The sequence below is a fragment of the Polypterus senegalus genome, chromosome 17 (assembly GCF_016835505.1).
Source record: "Polypterus senegalus isolate Bchr_013 chromosome 17, ASM1683550v1, whole genome shotgun sequence".
Taxonomy (NCBI): Eukaryota; Metazoa; Chordata; class Cladistia; order Polypteriformes; family Polypteridae; genus Polypterus; species Polypterus senegalus.
The window spans coordinates 93,377,769-93,398,330 of NC_053170.1; the positions used below are offsets into that span (position 1 = coordinate 93,377,769).

General features: G+C 42.1%; 1 protein-coding gene and 1 long non-coding RNA gene across 2 annotated transcripts in view; one reads left to right on the plus strand and one right to left on the minus strand.

Moving 5' to 3' along the window:
- LOC120517162 overlaps positions 1-20,562 on the plus strand; it is a 55,869-nt gene that overhangs the window by 17,672 nt on the left and 17,635 nt on the right. The window contains exon 2 of the long non-coding RNA XR_005630999.1: positions 10,926-11,032. This is a non-coding gene — a long non-coding RNA (uncharacterized LOC120517162). The remainder of the gene's footprint in view (positions 1-10,925; positions 11,033-20,562) is intronic.
- Positions 18,498-20,459, minus strand: LOC120517161 (galanin receptor 2a). Its single transcript, XM_039739322.1, has one exon. The coding sequence runs from the start codon at positions 20,150-20,152 to the stop codon at positions 18,857-18,859; it is 1,296 nt and encodes a 431-aa protein (XP_039595256.1). The 5' UTR covers positions 20,153-20,459; the 3' UTR covers positions 18,498-18,856.

The window sequence follows — 20,562 nt, forward strand, 5'->3', positions numbered from 1 at the left end:
TGCATGGCCAGGTGTAAAAGGGGCCCGAACCGCACTGCCATCGACCCCTTGTGTGTTCATTAAAGGAAGCTCAAACAAAAAGGATTTTTTTTAAATGTTATACTTACACCATGTAGTTTGTAATGATAGCCAAGAAAAATAATTTAATCTCATGTTTTCCTGCAAAATGGAGATAAAATGTTTGATACAAAACAAGTGAATGGTGACTGATGCTGTACAGCAGCAAACAATGTGAAAAATGTCTATGAAATACAGAAAAATAAAAATCACAGTGCTCATGTGACACAATTCACACATCAGTTATCCAGATTTAACCCCCGGTTGCTGCTTCTAGGAATTGAGTAAAGGGTACCACTCACTAAACGACGACGTAAATTAAGAGTAAGAACGACGCACTTGCAGGGTTTGATTTCTCACACAGTTTTGTGAAACTGACGCTAAAATTTGTTTTGCAGGTGATTTCAAAATGCAGAATTGTCTAAATAGAGTTGGGGGGGGGGTTAAAGGTGTTTTTTGGGGTCGAAAACACACAATATGTCTGCCAAAGGCTTTGTTCACACGTCCAGGTCTACCCTCAGTATGTCTTGCCGCTGCACAATGCATGTAATCCGTCACACGGCAGTAAAACCAATTCTGTTTATGCCTGTCGGTCATTCACTTCACCAAATAAGTGTAGGCTTTTTTTTATTTTTTGACATTTACCATATGAAGACACACCAGTTGAGTACATTGCTGTGTGTTCTCCATAGGAAATCTCCATTGCCCTTGCAGTAGAGGTTGAGGATACGCACTCTCCATGCTCTGGGGACCTTCACATTTCTTTTCAGTCTCCAAAGCATCTTTCAGGCTGCAATCTCCAAGATTGTTATCATCATTGACAAAGTGGCAGTCATACCACCAGGACACGTCCAGTAGCTCAAGAAAATATCTACAGGTGATTGACCCTCCAGAGACTGCTATTTAAATACTAAATAACAGGCAGTCACCTGCAGAATTAAGCCATGTAATTGCCTTCAGACAGACGCTAAACGTGTTTCTTTCTTTTTGTTTCATCCGTAGTGACTGCGTTTTGTGAAAATCGTTTAACTCGTCGTTAATTGGAGTAAAAACCTGCAGCTATGGGGCCCGAGGACTGAGCTAGGGAGCAGTTTGCACAAGTGCAAAATGAAATACAGCAACCAGATAAAGCAAATGCTTCGGAGCAGCCGTAACATTACGTGTGGTGGGTGACTCGGGGTACTAAGTCAAGAAAAGGCGTCTCAAAGCTGACCCTAGAGGAACACGGCAACAGCATCATGAGGCAGCAGTGCTTGCTTTTTGACGGAAATAAGAGCACGCCTTCAAGTTTTTACAAAACAAACCCCTCTTGATGTTAGGGGCTTTAGTTTTGGTTCGTTTATGCCGCCATCATCTCCCCGGGCCTACCCTCGCACGTCTGAAAAGTGCCATTGAGTTTAGCACTTCATGCTGTAAATGAGAGTACGCTGCTCTCACGATCGACTTACCTTCAGAAACTCTCCAGAGATGCGCTCTGATTTATGGACTGAACCTCTGAATCGCTCTGAAAATGTTACATCTCTGAAGGCCGATATGCATTAGCAGCAGCTTTTTCTCAGAAGCTTTTAAAAGCAGCCACATGGCCACCTGGTGTGAGGATTGCCCTTTCCCTGGGTTCTGCATTTTCACCTGCTCTATGTTATTTAATGTTTAAATGGGCTGCGTGGTGGCGCAGTGGGTAGTGCTGCTGCCTCACAGTTAAGAGACCTGGGGTTCGCTTCCCGGGTCCTCCCAGTGTGGAGTTTGCATGTTCTCCCCGTGTCTGTGTGGGTTTCCTCCCACAGTCCAAAGACATGCAGGTTAGGTGCATTGGTGATCCTAAATTGTCCTTAGTGTCTGCTTGGTGTGTGGACGTGTGTTTGTGTGCGCCCTGCATTGGGCTGGCACCCTGCCCGGGATTTGTTTCCTGCCTTGCGCCCTGTGTTGGCTGGGATTGGCGCCAGCAGACCCCCATTTAACGGGTTGGATAATGGATGGATGGATGTGTAAATGAAACATCTCGCTAGGAATGCATACCACCACCAGCATTAGAAAGGAGCTGCAGTAATGGAGGCCTTCTTCTCAGTTTTACTCACCGCCATGTGCCGTCGCTGAGCATAATGATGATGAACACAAAGCTGTTGGCGCTCATCCCCTAAAGGCCTTTACACTTCTAAAATCCTTATCTTTAGATATCTAGAAGCTGTTATGCTGACCTCACATGCTAGCGCTATGAGGTTGGTGGCCAACCAGAAATCAGTCAGTCAGTCATTTTTGTTGTGATATGACATTTTGCATACAATTTAATAAATATTTTGTATATCTTTATTTGTAATTTTGACAAAGCAATGTAATATTAGTGTTACATCATTGATAATGACAGCAATGGACTGATGATTAAGCACCCTTTTTAGGACTGAGTCTCCTTGTAATTTTACGACAGGGTTGGGGTGAAGTGCCTCAAACAACTTTGGCTAATATTTCTCTGCCAAAGTCTCTCAGTCAACCCCCACAGGAAAGCCAGGCTGCCTAACTGCCAAGCTTCACGGGGGCAGGTATGAGGGTATTCTGTCTCCCCCATTGGTCTGAAGTATGGCTGTTTGGAAGTGGCTTGTATCAGAAGCCTTTAAGTACCACAACGGGGTTGGACACAAAATCTATAAATTTGCTTGCTTTACCTCATCCTCTCTCTCACACCATGAACTGAAAAGGACAACACAATGAAGAGCACAGCTCGGCAGCCATATTGAGACAGGCATGCGGCCTGTTCTGAAGAAAGCCGACCACAAAATGAGGCCTTAACTCGAGACATTTTAAGTAACTAACAAGTCTGTGTGCCGCCTGAAACTACACATCACCATTTATCAGGTTGTATGGTTGCCAATATTCACTTATACTTTGTTATTATTTATGAATATTATCAATAATACATTATTTAAATTGTAACTTAACTCCTTCTTGTCTTTTAGTGCACCTAATTGCCTGTTATAAATGTAGAAGGGAAGATGAGGAGAAGTTATATGGTACAATAGCTTATAAACAGTGGCAAGTCTGTGACATTCGAGGCATTCTGACAAAGGCTACATATTAATAATACAAAAGGGGAAGTCAAGTAAAATATTACTCTACCAAGACAAAAAAATTGTCTAACCCGCTTAATCCTGAACAGGGTCGAGTGGGTCAGCCTGAGCCAATCCCAGCTACCACAGAGTGCAAGAGGAACAAACCATGGATAGGACGCCCGTCCAACATGCATCAGCCTCAGCCACACACTAAGACCAATTCACCTTGCCTGTGTGTCTGTGGGCTGTGGGAGGAAACCCACTCAGACACAAGGAAAATAGGCAAACTCCACGCAGGGAAGACCCGGGACGTGAACTCTGGTCTTCTTACTGCGAGACGGGAGCGCTATGACTGCATTATCATGTCGCCTCAACCAGAAGTGTAATGAGACAATGGGAAGTCCTCCTCCCTCCATTGGTGTACCATACACCACATCCACTGACTGAGTCTTCCCTCAAATGTTACCTTTTTTTCAAAATTCCACAGTGGAGAGTCAGACTGTAATTGTTTTAGTAGAAGCACACCCACAAACAACTTAAAGACTTTAGAGACCAGACCAAGAAGAATAAGATGTGGAGAAGGATTGCTGCAGGACTTTATACATCAGGTTAAGTGTTTTTATCTGTAGAATGGCTGACGGTTTGCACACGTTGTACAGCTCACAGATTATTAATAAACATTCTAACATAACAGTTTTATCTTGGTGTGCAAAATGTGATAATTCATGGTGATGGACTGCCAACATTAGACTGAGGCATTCTAAACCCACATCCTCACCATCACACTGCGTATGCCATCTTGTTGCTTCTGCCACTGTAGCCATGCTTATTCTAGGTTACCACACAGTGTACTGGCATTACCATCAACATATCAACAGGCTATTAGGGGTCTGTCCTGCACCCTGGTGGGCATGAAAGCCATGTGGTGGTCTTATAGGGATTCACTGTGTACCTACAGACGTTGACTATAATAATAATTCTTTACATTTATATAGCTCTTTTCTCACTTCTCAAAGTGCTTCAGTGAGTGGGGAACCACTTCAACTACCACAAATGTGTAGCATCCACCTGAATGATGCGATGGCAGCACATTTTGTGCCAGTATGCTCACCACACATTAGCTGTTACATGGTGAAGGGGTGTGCAATAGTTATCCAGATAGAAACAGGGGATGGTCAGGGTGCCAGAATGACTAGGCCATGCTGGGCAATTTAGCCTGGACATCGGGACCCTCCCAGCTCTTTACGAAGGATGCCCAGGGATCTTTTATGAGCACAGAGAGTCAGAACCTCAGTTTTACTTCTGATGCAAAAGAAAGCGTCATTTTTACAGAAGTGTCCCCATCACTGCACTGGGGTATTGGGATCTACACACAGACCACAGGGTTAAGCACCCTCTGCTGGTGTTGCCAATACCCCTTCCAGCAGCAACCCAAGCTTTCTGAGATGGTCTCTCATCCAAGTACTGGCCAGGCATGGAGATGCTTAGCGCCCAGTAGATGACCTCTTCTGAAGTGCATGTGGTATGGCTGCTGGACATAGACAGAGAGATCTGGGCTTTCTTTAGATGTATGGTAGCTGAGGTGTTGGTGTGCCTTCTCGATTGTGATCAAAATGTGCTGCGCCTAATGCAGGTCATCCGTGATGGTGACTCTCTCCACAGATATAAACGGTTGTAAGCCTTGCATTAGGAAAAACTACGAAGTAGAGAGCTGAAACCAAAAGTCAGTCCTATTGAACATCTACACCCAAATCGAAATGCCAACACCAGAGTGAGGAAATTGAACGTACAAGTGAAGCACCAGGAAGTCAACATTGTAGAGCTGGCACAGGCCAAAGGTATTTTTTCTTTATATATCTGCAGATTAGAGATACAGGAGGGAGGCGCACGGAGAATGCCAGTCCTGTAACTTCCAGAGCCATATTCCACAGAAACCATCGGTATGCCGTCACCCCAGGGAAAACTAAATGGTGCAAAATAATTTCTAATAACTGAAAACCATTTCCATTATGAAAAATAATATATATATATATATAATACTTTTTAAAAAACACGCTTATATTAAGTTAAAAAGTGTACTAAAAAGTAAAAAATAAGTCTCTCATACTTCACTCGTAAAATACTGTAAAAGCGTGGGCGCTTTTCATCAATCAACATTCAAAAAAACACTTCTTAAAATCTTAGCGAAAGTGCCCACCTTTTATTTTACGAGTGATGTATGAGAGACTTATTTTTTACTTTTTAGTACACTTTTTAACTTAATATAAGTGTGGCTTTTAAAAAGTATTTTTTATATATTGTGACAGTTTAGGGACTTTCTCGCTCCCTTGTACCCTCAGACCACACGTCAGCCACCAGGTAAAAGTCCAATTATAAGATTTATTATAATAATAAAGTGCACACAGCACGCTTCTCTCCACAATACTCCACTAACAATAACAATAATCAATAATCCAGTCCTCCACTCCTCCAGATGCTTAGCCACCCTGCCTCCCAACTCAGCTCGTCCGTCTGGGATTTCCCAGAGTCGTTTATAGTCCTTGACCTGGAAGTGTTTGTCCCTCCCTCAGTCCATGTGACTTTCTATCACTTCCGGGTCAGGTAAAAACTCCTTTTCTTCATCCTGGAAGCACGTCATTTCTTCTGTTCATGTGACTGGGACGTACTTCCGGGGTGTAGGGAAAATAGTCTCTGGGCCGCCCTGCAGCGACTCCTGGTGGCCCCCATGGTATCCAGCAGGGCTGTGCATTAAAAGTCCACTGTCCATAATTCCCTGCTGGCATTCGGAGCACCTCTATGCTGCAAGGAGGGCTCCATCTGGTGGCCTGGGGGTATTGGCCGGGATGAATGGCCGGCCATATCTCACAGTATATATTTTCAACTTTTTAGTCTCGGGTTTGTTGGGTTTTATTTTATCACTTCCTTTATTGTTTCTATCCGTGACTAGCGCCATCTATTGGTGAAATCTTGAACTATTCTTCATATGAAATTTAAATTTCTTAATTAACATGGATTAATTGATCAATTAGTAAAACCAATTATTGATTCATGTATTGTCATCGAAATTGTGCAAAATTTCAAGTCATTTGGACAACAGGAAGTGGGTTAAATATCGATGACAAGATTTGTACCAGACAACAAACAGGTGAAGTTAAAAGAAGCGTGGTAAGTAATAATAATAATAAAATAATAAATGCAAAATTCATATTTAGCAACGCAACATCATGAGAAATAACCAGTAAGGAAAACAGTGAGTGAACAAAACATTTGTAATTCTAACATTCTGTTTTGTAGCTGATTAGAAGGCCAGATGCATATATGCAACTATCATGGGACATTTTCATCTTGTGGCGAAGTGTATCAGACAAGCATGGATTTCATTTGTGCCTCCAGCAGCTGCCTTAGAGGGGCTGCTGTTTTGCTTTCTCAATTATGGTGGTCTAATCTGGTCTGCCTATGGGGCTTTTCCTCCCACACCCTATAGATGTGTGTGTTAGGTGTGTGAGCCCTTGTGCCTGAGTCTGCCTTTAATGGACCGGTGCCTTGTCCCGGATTGGTTCTTGCCTTGAGCTCAGTGGTATCGGGGTCTGAAAGTCTCCTGTAACCCCTGAACGGCTGAAACAGTTTATAGAACAGACAGATGGATGCTGTTTGTCGCCATTCATTCAGTATGGCAGCATGAGTAACTAACCCCATTCTTGCTTGTGTGCTTCTTTTAAAAGCTGTTCTTTTCTGTCTGCACAGCCGTGCTGTTTGCTTGCTTTTTTCAAATCTGTACATGATATTCCAACACTTGGCCATGTGTGACCAGATGGTGTGAGTGAACGTCTCTGGTAAAGGCCCTGGCTTGGCCTTTTGATGACACGTGTGCTGAAGAGAAAAGTGACTCCCCTGTCACAGGCTTGTGGTGGCCTGCCTCTTAAACCAGAGCCTTTACCCTCCTGCCAGTGAGCCCTGACACTTGTCGGATGGAGGTATTGTTTTCTACTTGTCCCACAAAGTGGGAGTGTGCTGAGCAGAGAGCTGTCCAAAAATCCACTTACTTAACTTGCTTCTTCTTATATGGAGTTCTGAGCAAAGGGCAGTGGCTAACACCTCAAAGGGGTCCCAGTCCATCACAGGACACACTCACTCGCATCTGTCACCAACTAACTTAACCTGCATGTGTTAGGGATATGGCAAAGCCAAGATGGTGACAGAGAGGACATGCAAACTGCACACAGATGGGCATCAAAGAGCAGAAGTTAAGCCCCTGAAGCTGCCAGGTAGGGGTACTAACTGCTATGCTGCAAAGCCATCTGGCAAAGAAATGTTGAATATTGTTACAGTTTCTAAAAGATACAGTTCCCCTTATAAACGCACTCAGGGAAAACCTGACTGGCACCTTTGTTAGAAATCAGAGCGTCATAACGTGTTATTTAGAGCACTTGGCCTCGTTAAGGGTAATGGAACGTGAAAACCGTCACAAATGGAATTCACGCGTTTTCAAAGGCAAGGAATGAAGAGACCTCCTATCAAACAGTTTCCAGGCTTCTGCCTCTAAATTCTGAGAAAATGTCACCCATGATTTATGGAAGGCGGCGTGGCCTTGACAGAGTCGCTCCTAATCAAGACACCGTTTCATTTCAGTGAGCGCTTATCAGTTTTCTTCATTGCACTGCTTGGCTTGTAAGCAGCTGTCTGTCTTGACTTTGTGTGGAACTTTTCTTCATGAGAAAGGACGCAGAACACAGTCACACACACGTGCATTTTATAGAGAGATAGACCGGTTAAAGGCACTCTAAAATACATAGATAGATAGATAGACAGATAGATGTGAAAGGCACTATACGATAAATAGATAGAAATAAGAATGAACAAACTTTTTTTGTCCCCTGAGGGAAATTTCACTTTTACAGAAACTCCTTAAATAAAGAAATACCTAAATAGGTAGAAAAGCAAGTAAGTAACTAAATAAATATAAACGCATATACTTTGCTGTGAACACACACCAGATAACTATAAAGCAAAAACAAATTAGAAAGAAAACGTCTGACACGGCAGACTCGGTCACGGAGAGGCGCTATACAGGCGTATTACTGTTGTTATTAAGGAGCCCCTTTCGTGTTTCTTGACAGCCAGAATAATAAACAGATGTCATGTTAACGGGGATTGTTGCAAGCTGAGAATTACTAACGGGGCAGACAGACACAAGTTGCACACCTCCAGCGGTAGCAGTTGCAATTCTCAGATAAAGGGGCAGAGAAGTCAGGGCTGTCCGAAAATCAAGTGCAGTTGTTTGAATTTTGAAAACATGTGAGGAGGACCCCCACCCAAAATCTGCTAGCATGTCCTAATTACCCAAACTTCCTACATTCACATAGACTAGACCGGTGTTTCCCTTCCCAACCTATGAAGGGAATTAGTCCAGTGGATCGAGACGGTGACTTTAAAATGAGCTCATCAAGAACACGGGGACACAGTTGGAAACTTGTGAAGGGGAAATTTCACACAAACATTAGAAAGTTTTTCTTTACACAAAGAACGATAGACACTTGGAATAAGCGATCAAGTAGTGTGGTGGACAGTAAGACATTAGGGACTTTCAAAACTCGACTTGTTTTATTGGAGGAAATAAGGGAATAGGACTGGCAAGCTTTGTTGGGCTGAGTGGCCTGTTCTCGTCTCGATGGTTCTAATGTTCTAACCTCGGCCCTGTGGCCCCCCTGTGACTGCAGGTTTTTGTTCCCACCAGCTTCTGTTTCTAATTGAACTCCTGGACTAATTAAGTGATGTGTTATTTCCCAAGTTCTGTGTTTTGGGAACAATATAGAAATTAGAAAACTAATTTTGCTAAAAAACAAAATATATATTGAAATGTACCAAGCAGTTATATAGGAATAATGCATTTTTTTCTTTTTAACAGTATTTTCATCTTGATTTTCATTCTACTTTTCTAGGTGTTCTAATTGTTTAATTAATCCATTATTTACTAATTAGTGGGTCTGACGCTAAAGTAGCTGCAGCCTTTGATTATTCCTGGGTGTCTGCTCTGCTCATTTTAAATTGTCATTAATAAGATACAATGAAGGGGAAAAACTGCACAGAGAAAGGGCAAAGTAGAATGAAATCATCAAAAGAGCGGTAAGGATTTAAATCAATAGCAAAAGCAGAAATATTTCTAAATGTCTTATAAAGGTAAAAATCACGCTGCTGTGCTTTTCTGAATGTAGAATAAAAGAAAAAAAAAAAAAACAGCTAATTAAATGAGATCGGTGCTCTCAGGTGTTGTCACTGATTAGGATGCTGATGGGAACAAAAACCTGCAGCCACAGGGGGTCGCCCAGGACTGAGTTTGGGAAACGCTGGACTAGAGTGTGTTCTGGCAGTACTGGGCACAAATCAAATGCCAGTCCTGGAAGGGACACCAGTGCATTATTCATGTACTAGCAGAAGAGGTCATCTACGTGAAGCTAAACATGTCCAGGCCTGGCCAATACTTGGATGGGAGACCATCTAGGAAAGCTTAGGTTGCTGCTGGATAGGAGTTGATGAGGCCAGCAGGGGTTGCTTACCCTGTGGTCTGTGTGTGGAACCCAATGCCCCAGTGCAGTGACAGGGACACTATGCTGAAGAACTTGGCACTGTCCTTTAGATGAGATGTAAAAGTGGGGTCCTGACTCTCTGTGGTCATAAAAGATCACTGGGCATTTTTGTAAAGAGCAGGGTGTATCCCAATGTCCTGGCAAAGCTGCCCACCATGGCCTGATCCTTCTGGCCCCCTAAACATCCCCTGTCTCTAATTTTCTCTCTCGCCACTTCACCACCTAACAGTTAATGTGTGGTGAGCATACTGGCAAAAAATGGCTGCTGTTGCATCATCCAGGTGGGTGTTACACATTAGTGGTGGTTGAAGTGGTTCTCCACTCACTATGTAATAGCTCTTTGAGTAGTGTGAGAAGTGCCATATACATGTAAAGAATTATTATTATGATTCGCCGACGGCAGGCGCCTAGTGCTTCGGCCTCCCCATTGCCATGAAAATGTCAGTTACCTGTATGAAGCCATGGCTGGTTCCTTTTATTAACGGCGTCTTGTTGGCTGTTGGCTTTGCTATGTAAAAGTTGCTCTTTGGTTAAGAGGGGCTCAATAAAAATAAAGGTGGCAAAGTATTTTTAAGGCAATGCCATAGTGAAACATTTTTTTTGTTCCCAAAAGACCCATCCACATGAAGATTCCAGACAGACCCTTTATTTGTTTTGTTCCATAAATGAGATTCTCAAATGAACAGATGATAACAGATTTGTAAAATGCCAGTAGGTTTGTGGTTTTTAAAGGGCGCTTGCCACACACAATCACACAGGCTGAGGCGACACTTTCATGACCTGTCAGAATCCCATAGGTCGCCTACTAGACATTAAAGATTTCTGTTTCGTCCACGTATAAGGAACCTGGTGAAAGACCAAAGAACCAATTTCATGTGCAAAGAGCCCATCCCAGAATTCAGTGGTTCAATTTCAAGCAATAGTTCAGCAAAGAGCCACACAAGCCAGTAAAACGCCTTAGCACCACTTTGGCTTTGGGCCTTTCTGGGATTTTGACCGACCTCAGTAACATAGCAGAGAAATCCTCACACTGCACTCGGAGATGGCCATCCCAGCGTGAAGGTTACTTTCCAAATCCACCCATGAACTTGCAATGTCTTTTCTCTCCAGCTGGCTACTCTTTTCCCCTCACTAGTTGTTTCTCCTCATAACTTTATTGACATCACCGTAGGACCTTCTGCTTAAATTATTTTTTTTGTGAGAGCTGCCCTGCTTACCTTTGATGTTTACTGCCATTTTACAGCACTACAGGATACACACTGCACAGATCATGGACACTTCATGCTGGATGGGACAAGAACACCGAGCCAAACATCAGCTTTGTCCGGACCACCCACGACCCAACTCCAGGTAAGCCTTTCTTCAGCTTTAGCCAATCTGCAGTGCATCATCAGAGCCTGTGAAAAGATCATAGGCTGTAACTTACCTCACATTCAAGTCCAATATGAGTTCAAGGTAAGGAAGGGGGGCACAAAGATCATTGCTGATCCAGCTCGCCCAGGGCACCACCTATTCCAAAGACTTCCAGCAAATGGATGATGATATGCAGTAGGTCTATAAGTGGGCTCCAGCAGGTCTATTGTGCAGTGAAAGCTAAAACAACACATCACCTAAACAGTTTTTTTCCCACCTTCCGTTATTCTGTTTAATTAGGTCTGAGCTTCTACTCAGAATCCATGTATACCTTCACCCAGACTCTCTGGACATTGTAATCCTACAGTCTCTTTATTTTTTGTATTGCCCTTGTATGCTGCATCATATTTTATCATTTGGTATTTATCTTTTGTATTCTGTGTTGTCCTTGTATGTTGCAGCAAATGCCGAGTACCCTATTAGTGTACCTGGCCAGTAAAGTAGATTCGGATTCTAAAATTAAAATAGAATGTATTTCCAGTATTTTTATTTAGTATCTCTATTGTATTTTAAAATGTCATTACATAGTGAAGGTGTTTCTGCTGGGGTACAGGACTACGTTCTGTAAGCTAGTAAATATTTTTCTTCAGTGATGCATTTATCTCGTTACCGGCAAAACACATTTAATCCCAGTAAATGTTCCTGACTAGAGAGAGGTTAGGATCACGCGCTGATACAGCGAATTGCCGCACCCACCACATGACAAACCAACTCAGGATCCCAGATTAGGACCCGAGTAGAGCCATGCAATGGGAGACACCTCAGCACCACACTAGTTCAGATGGAGTGGACCCAGTGGGAGGTTTTTTATGGTGGCTGGAGTGCCAATTCTGCCACCAAGCCCCAGGTTTTTCACTGCAGGTTAGAGGGCCTACATGCAGGGCTGGATGCAGATTAACGTCATACCCTGGACGGAGCAATTGCAGGTTAAGGGCCCAACAGAGCAGAGTCCCTCTACGGGATTCAAACCAGCAACCTTCCGAATGCCAGTGCAGATCCCTAGCCTCAGAGCCAGCACTCCACCACTCCCTGCATAGGTGTCAATAATATTTCTTCATATTTATAGACTGTACATCATCATTTAAACTTTCTTTTAATTTTTCTTTTGTGTAACTTTCATTACTTTTTAGAGTATTAAGCATCTGAGGTGACAGACCTTATACAGAACTAAGATAACAGCAGTTGAATGATAGAAGTGTACATGTGTGTTGTTGCCTAGAGGGGCTGGGTGGTCTCGTGGCCTTGGAACCCCTGCAGATTTTTTTTTTTCTCCAGCTGTATGGAGTTTTTTTTTTTTTTGTTTTGTTTTTTCTGTCCTCCCTGGACATCGGACCTTATTTTTATTCTATGTTAATTAGTGTTGCCAAATTTTATTTTCTTATATATTTTGTCTTTTTTCTCTTTCTTCGTCATGTAAAGCCCTTTGAGTGACATCATTTGTATGAAAATGTGCTATAGAAATAAATGTTGTTTAGAGCCCTGCCACCGTGCACACACCTGCACGTACACACAAAGCAGAAGGGCGCCCTTTTATACCAAAGCAGCTATCGGCTTGTTTTCATGTGCAAGTTGTCTTCTTGCTCCTCGAAAACATCCAAAAATTTGGAACTGCGTGGCCTGCTCTGCTGACGAGTGTTGTGTTTGGCTGCGCTCACACTGAACGTATGGCAGCACTGAACATTCACAGACTGGCTTCAGCCAATTCAGGGTGGTGTAGGCCCAGAGCCTTTTATGGTAACGCTGGGCACAAGGCAGGAAACGGCCCTGGTGAGGGCACAAGTCCCCTACTGATTCCACCCAAACATTCACCCACTGACGGGCCAATTTGAATCCGCACCATTAACTGTACCTTCACGTCTTTGGGGATGTGGGAGGAAATCCCCCACGTGCACAGAGAGGGTGAGCTGACTACACACAGATAGAGTTCAGGCCCAGGATCTGTGAGGTGGTAGCGCCAAATACTGCACCACCCTGACACCTGCAGAAGACGTGATTTGGCCCTCAAACCAAGAGCATATGTTAAATGTACTGAGCTGGCATCCCTGAGAAGCAGGTCTGCATAACGATGAGGTTTCAAGTGAGGGATTAGATGCTCAGTTTTGCATTCAGCATTTCATTATCGTAAGAGCTAATGAAGCGGTGATTTACTGCACGTTGGGAGCCAGCTTGTTGCGAATTCTTCATTTTGAAGGCGCGGTCTTTAAAACTCTACGTCGATCTGCATATTTCTCTGTGCAGTTTTCTTTGGTCTAACACATAAATCTTCTTTGCCAACTGCTGTTTTTCTAAACAACACACATCAGGCAGATTAAGAGGTGGAAGGATCTCGGGAGCCCAGTTTACATGCGTCTTTATGGATACGAAATTACTAATGGCACCTGCTGCTTATTACAAGGATGGAAAAAGTTAAAATAAATAAATGTTCCAGAACTTAAAAATAAAGAATACATCCGAATATCAAAAAGCAAAGCATATGATCCTTATGTACATTTTAGGTGGTTGTTTAACTTGCTCCATCCATCCGCAGTCACACCTGGGTGATTTGGAGCTTCTGATCAGCCAGACGGCTTTTCTTTGGTGTGTTAAGTGTGACACAGCGAGGACCTGCACACTCAAAATAGTCTGACAATGCTACTGTGAACCAAAAAGGGTCAATAATGAAAAGGAGCTGACAAAATAAACAAACACTTTCTACTCTGTGGTGTCTTATAGCTTTAAATTAAATCTGGGTGAGTGAATGGGTGGGCAAAGTAGATAAGGGTCAGAGCTGCCCCCAGAAAAAAAAGGCATATTGATTATTGAGACACATAACTTGAGCCAGGAGCCTAGCAATGTGACATTGACTTGACATTTTTTTAATTTAAATCAATGCTCCCTAAACCTGTTGACGGGTGGCTTAAAAAGACGACATTGGAAGCATTGATGTGCACTGCCGTGATCCTCGACAATTGTGCATTGAAACTGTAGATTTCACCCATTTTAAAACCCTACTTTATCTTACAATATAAGGATGGCAGTCCATTGCAGGACACACACACATACATACAGTTAGGTCCATAATTATTTTGACAGAGACAACTTTTTTCTAATTTTGGTTCTGTACATCACCACAATGAATTTTAAATGAAACAACTCAGATGCAGTTGAAGTGCAGACTTTCAGCTTTAATTCAGTGGGGTGAACAAAACGATTGCATAAAAATGTTGTCTCTGTCCAAATATTTATGGACCTAACTGTGTGTGTGTATATATATATATATATATATATATATATATATATATATATATATATATATATATATATATATATATATATATATATATATACTGTGTTATAATAATAACATGTATGTCCAGTGTGCAAACAAAGTTGGACCAATTTCTGTCAAAATTTGCATACCACCAGTCCGTGGCAGTGCCAGGTTATTCTGTACATTAGGCCAAACCTATTAGTGCACCAACTGACTGTTTGGTAGCAAACCTGTATGGCTGGATTCCTCCCCACCCTTATGATCTGCACCTTAGGCGAGTGCCCAATTTGCCTTAATGGTGGCGCCAGCCCTGCCTCCATGTTTGTCAGGTTTTTAATAAAATCTATAATCCATGGACAGCTTAAAAATAGCAAATTTGTTTAAAAAAAAAAAATACCTGAGGTAGCCAAACTGACACTGAAAAACTGGGGGGCCGTGTCAAGAGCGAGAGGGTGTTAGGTATGTACCATGACAGCCCTTAACTCTCCTTGGTGATATTTTGTAGGAATAGAATGAGTATATATAATCACACAAGGGGTTGGGTTAGGAATAGAAGGGTGAAAGTGATACAATGTTTAAATAATAAAAGTGTGGGGGGGGTGAAAAATAGCCCACAATACTCCATTGTTTTTGTTTTTTTGTTTTTTTTAAAAGTAGCCCCCAAAAAAAACACAACCCACAAAAGCCTATTTTTTCCTCTGCAGACAATGAACAAAAACAGCCCAACTGAGTGGGAAAACCGCAAACTGGGCTACACAGCACACCTCCCTCATTTGATCAGTAGAGGATCATAGACTCAACTAGGCCCCAGCCTGGCAGTACCTTCGGTATTTTTTTTCCTTCCTTTGCACTAAAACTTGAATGACAGTGCCACCTAGTGGCTCGGAGCAAGTGAAACAACAGAAGAGACGAGATGTTCTCGACCAGCAGATCCACAACACCTGATGTCACCACAGGTCTATGTCAGCAGTTTCAGGGCAGACGTTTCATCACCGCATGGCTAGACCAGCAGTTTGGTAATAAATGTTTACAGCTCATCACAAATCAAATCGATTGATATGGTAACCACACCAAACTGACCCCTAACTTTCACCATTTTTCCTACATGCTAACCATACTCACCCCTAACCTTAACTTCTGTCCTATAACTGCTGGCGTAGACCAGCGGTGACATATGGTGCTCTGGTTCTGCAGTTAGACATTATTGGAAGAGCCCAAAGCCAGACTAGCAGACAAACAGAAAAGAACTTAAAATGGTGTACCTGTGCAATGCTGGATGCTGCTTCTAGTGCCTTATAAATGTAAAAACCCACACTGGTGTGCTTTTTCTGAATGTGGAAAAAAAAAAAAACAGAACAAAAAAGAAAAAGACCAGCAACGTAAATGGGGTCAGTTAAAGGTAAAAATGGCTCGCTGGGGATGAAATTGGTTGGAACAAAAACCTGCAGCCACAGGGGTCCCCAGAACAGTGTTTGAGGACCTCTGTCTTTACTCAGTCGAGCTCAGATGACAACATGGAGGAGTAACAAGTGAATACGAGTCAGAGTTGGGAGGACATATAGGATATATCAAATAGCTTGGATACCAAAACAAATCTTCAGTTTTATTCATATGTAGACTTTACATTAAAGACATACAGTTTTAAAATGTATATTTTTCATAATCCACAGAAGTTTTGTAAACAAAAATAAAGGTAACACTTTATTCAAGCGGACTAGGAAGCCGTTCATGTTTTCTCAGCCATCAGCAAGGCCTTCCAATGCACGTGACTACAGCTGACTGGACAGGTGAGGTTGTCATAAACAGCTATAAAGATATAGAGGGCGACCAGTCTAGAATGGGGTCTTGGGGGAAAAATTACTTATAAATGAATATTCAAAAAGCATAAAAGTACTTTGAAATGTGACACAAAATACAAAATAACATGAAATGTGAGCAAAATAATGACACGTGTCACAAAATGTTTTTGTTGCTTATTTCTTGTATACGTATTTATGTAATCATTTCTTCATTTAACTTTGTTCAGTCACACCACCTGTTACATAAAACAAGCCCTGAAACGACGGGCTGTCACTTTCACTCCTCAAAGCTGAGAGGAGGTGGGCTCTAGCCAGTGCAGTTTTTTGATTGGTGAATCATTCGCAGAGTTGGCGCATGTGCTTTGCGCGACTTCGGTATCCTCATGTGGCACAAAGCTGTTGACTGTGTGTGTGCGCCTCCGATAGGAGTGCAAGAAAAAGTTACCTAGAATGGTCGTGTGAAGCAGCAGGTTCAATTCAAGAAACTCCTTATTAGGAGACTGTGAGTGAAGTGCCTTGTGTTTTTCGGAGCTTCTGTAAAATTTGAAGTTCCTAATGAGGAAAAGTAAAGTATAATCTAATGCAGTGCTTCCCAAACGTAGTCCTGGGGACCCACTCTGCCTGCAGGTTTTTGTTCCTACCCAATTCTGTTTTTAGTTGGACTTCTAGAACAAATGAAGTGAACTGTTATTTCTCAGTTGCTGTGTTTTGGAGTAAATAGAGAAATAACTAATTTTAGTATTTTTTTTATTGAAATGCTAGGCACTTATAAGGGGATAGTTTTTTTTAACAGTTTTCATTCTGCTTTTACAGGTAATCTGATTGTTTAATTTGTTATCTACTAATTAGTGGGTCTGACGCTAAAGTTATTGCAGCGTTTCATCATTCAGTGTTGTTCAGCTGGCTGTCAGTTCTGTTTGTTTTAATTAGCATTATTAGGATATAATGAAGGGCGCAAAAAAATTGAACAACTATAGAAGAGAGGTAAGCGCTTAAAGCAAAAGTGGAAATATATATCTAAATGACTTATAAGTGTAAAAATCATACTGCCATGCTTTACTAAAGGTAGAATAAGAGAAGGGAAAAAAGACCATCTAATTAAATGAGACCAGCTATTATCACTAATTGTATGGCAAGCCAAATTAACATTTAGAGATATCTCAAAATGAATTTTGGATATCTTAAAATGTAATTTACTTTTTAAGATATCTGAAACTCGCTTTGAGATATCTTAAAACAATTTCCTTTACATTTTAAGATATCTGCAATACATTTTGAGATATCTCAAATGTATTTCAAGATATCTCAAATACAGTTTCAGATATCTCAAAATAATTGTGTCTGCATTTCAAGATATCTCAAATGAATTTTCAGATATCTTAAATTGACCTTTCATGCATTTTAAGATATCTTAAATGCATTTCAAGATATCTCAAAATCATTTCCTGTAAAATTGCCTATTATTTCAATGGGACTACTTGTTTATTATAAGATATCTTAAAATGTATTTGAGATATCTTGAAATGTGCAGGAAGTCATTTTAAGATATCTTGAAATGTATTTGAGATATCTGAAAATGGACAGGAAGCTGTTTTAAGATATCTGGAAATGTATTTGAGATATCTTAAATTGTATTGTAGATATCTGAAAATGCTATTGAGATATCTTGAAATAATTGAGTGTCCTTTTAAAGATATCTTAAAATGCATTTTAGATATCTTGAAATACAATTTGAGATATCTTGAAATACATTGTTAGATATCTGAAATGGAGCAGAGACCCATTTTAAGATATCATGAAATTAATTTTAGATATCTAAAAATGTATTTGAGATATCTGAAAAAAAATGAATTTCAAGATATCTTGAATGCTTTTAAGATATCTAAATTATATTTCGAGATATCTCAAAATAACTTCCTGTGTATTTCAAGATATCTCAAATTCATTTTGGGATATCTCGAAATAGACAGGAAGTCCCATTGAAAGAATAGGAAATGTTACAGGAAGTGATTTTGAGATATCTCAAAATGTATTTGAGATATCTTGAAATGCACAGGAAGTTATTTTAAGATATCTCGAAATGTATTTGCGATATCTCAAAATGCACAGGAACGTATTTCAAGATATCTCGAATTGCATTAAAGATATCTTAAAATGCATTTCAGATATTTCAAAATCTACAGCATATCATTTCAAGATATCTTGAAATCTATTTAAGATATCATAAAATGCTTTTTAGATATCTTAAAATAGATGCATTTTTAGATATCTGTAAGTCAATTTGAGATATCTAAAATGCATTTCCAGATATCTTAAAATCCATTTTGAGATATCTCTAAATGTTAATTCGGCTTGCCATACTAATTGTGAATTTGGCTGGAATGAAAACCACAGTGGGTCTTGAGGAACCGCTGAAATCTAAATATGACACTTGATGGTTGCAGGTTTGCCTCCGCGTTACCGGATGATTCACCAATCAAATCACAGTACTCGATAGAACCCGCCCTCTCAAATTTGACAGTTTTCATTTCAGGGCTGATTTCATGACGCGCGCATGTCACTGAAATAAACACATAACGAAATAAGGAATCATCGGACTATTTAGTGGCACGAGTAATTATTTATACTCACGTTTCACGTTGTTGTTATTCGTTTAGTGTCATATTTCACACAACTTGGTCCGAAATTCCCCTCCAGAGCAGCCTACCGCACTCAGCCGAACACGGTTTCGCACACGGTCACCGAGGAGATGCTTTTGGATTTCGTGAGGCGGCTGCTTGGATCGTCACACTCCTTCCAGCCTCCGACTTCCAGACCCGGGTTATCGTGCGCGTATCTGTAGGAGATCAGCATCGGGGTGGCAGTGCTGCCCTGGGATTGTGACAAGGACAAGTTGAAGACGGAGGACATTTTTTTCCCGTAGCTTCTTCGAAACTTCTTTGCAGATCGATACAAGTTCCCCACAAAGCAGTAGCACAGCGGGTTGAGGGCCGAGTTGGTGAGCCCTAACCACTGTGCAAAAGGTCGAAGGTGGACAATCCACTCGTGTCTGTCCTGCTCAAAACCGACGTCCTCAGCCAAAGGCCCATTTGGCAGGTTCAAATCGATCCAAATGTCCACCACATAAAGAGGCAACCATGAGAGCGTGAAGAGCACGACCAAGGCCACCACCATTTTGGCCACTTTTTTGCGTACCTTCAGTCGTGACTCCAACTGAGCAAAGGTGCACTTGTTGTATTCTTTCAGTTTGTCGTCAGGGTTCCACAGTTTTCGAATTGTGAGAAAGCAGATGATGAGATTGAAAAGCACCGGAAAGCCATAAAGCGTGCAAAAGAGCAGAAAGTTATAGGCTTGTCTGAGCTTGAAGTAAGGCCAATTTTCCACGCAGAGATCGATCACATGCTTTCGGTCTGGTAGTTCTAAACGCTTAGTCTTATTCATAAATGCAAGGGGAACACAAAGCCCTGAGGAGAGCGTCCAGACCACCCCGACCATCCAGCAAATCTTCCTCCACGTAAAGAAGTACCTGGCGTTCAGGGGGTTGTGGACGCTGTAGAAGCGGTTCAGGCTGATGACTGCCAGGCTGAGGACGCTGGCGGAGACAGATACAGCCTGCACAAAGGGGACTGCCCGGCACAAGAAGTCCCCAAAGACCCAGGCTTTGTACACCTGGTGCCCGAGATTGACCGGCATGCAGATGCACAACACCATCATGTCGCACACGGCCAAGTTGATGAGGAGGCTGCGTGTTGCGGAGACCCCGATGAGCTGTGTCCGTCTTTTCTTTGTTAAGACCCTTAGAGCCATGACGTTTCCCACGAGCCCGACGATAAAGGAGAGCGCGTAGATAACGATCAGCGCGATGGTGCCAGGTTCATGGCCAGAGAACAGCACATCATCCGTCATAGCGAGCGACTCCTTAAGGCTGGGGTTGTTAATGTGCCTGAGAAGGGACAGATTCTTAGGGAACAGGTGACCGAAATTTACATAGAACTCCGTAAAATTCATGTTGACCCAAAGTCGTCCCCTCCGTTATCCACAAGCGCGATCCCGCTCTTCTTTAACACGCAAGCCTCCCGGCAGAAGCAGAACTCTCCCGTAAAGTCAAACGGCTTCAATCAGACGAGTAAAGTAGCATCGTACTTGGCTAAAGTCCACGAAAGACATTAAGTTCAGTAACGGGTAACAACAAATCCCCGCGATGGTGTGGGCGACAGCTCCCTCCACTCTGATACCCTCTCGTGGCGCTCCTGCCCATTTCTGAGAAGATCGGCGGCTTCGGGTCCAGAGCCGTCAGGTCTGTGTGAGAAATGCGTCTGTGTGGCGCTCAGGTATTCAGTGAGCAAAGTGACGCACTGAGGCAAGCGGGGGGGGGGGGGGTCTTGAGAGAGGGAGAGAGAGAGAGAATAGGAGACAAC

What these genes read in the sequence shown, in the direction of transcription:
- LOC120517161 (XM_039739322.1), bottom strand. Translation starts at nt 20,152, where the DNA reads ATGAATTTTACGGAGTTCTATGTAAATTTCGGTCACCTGTTCCCTAAG.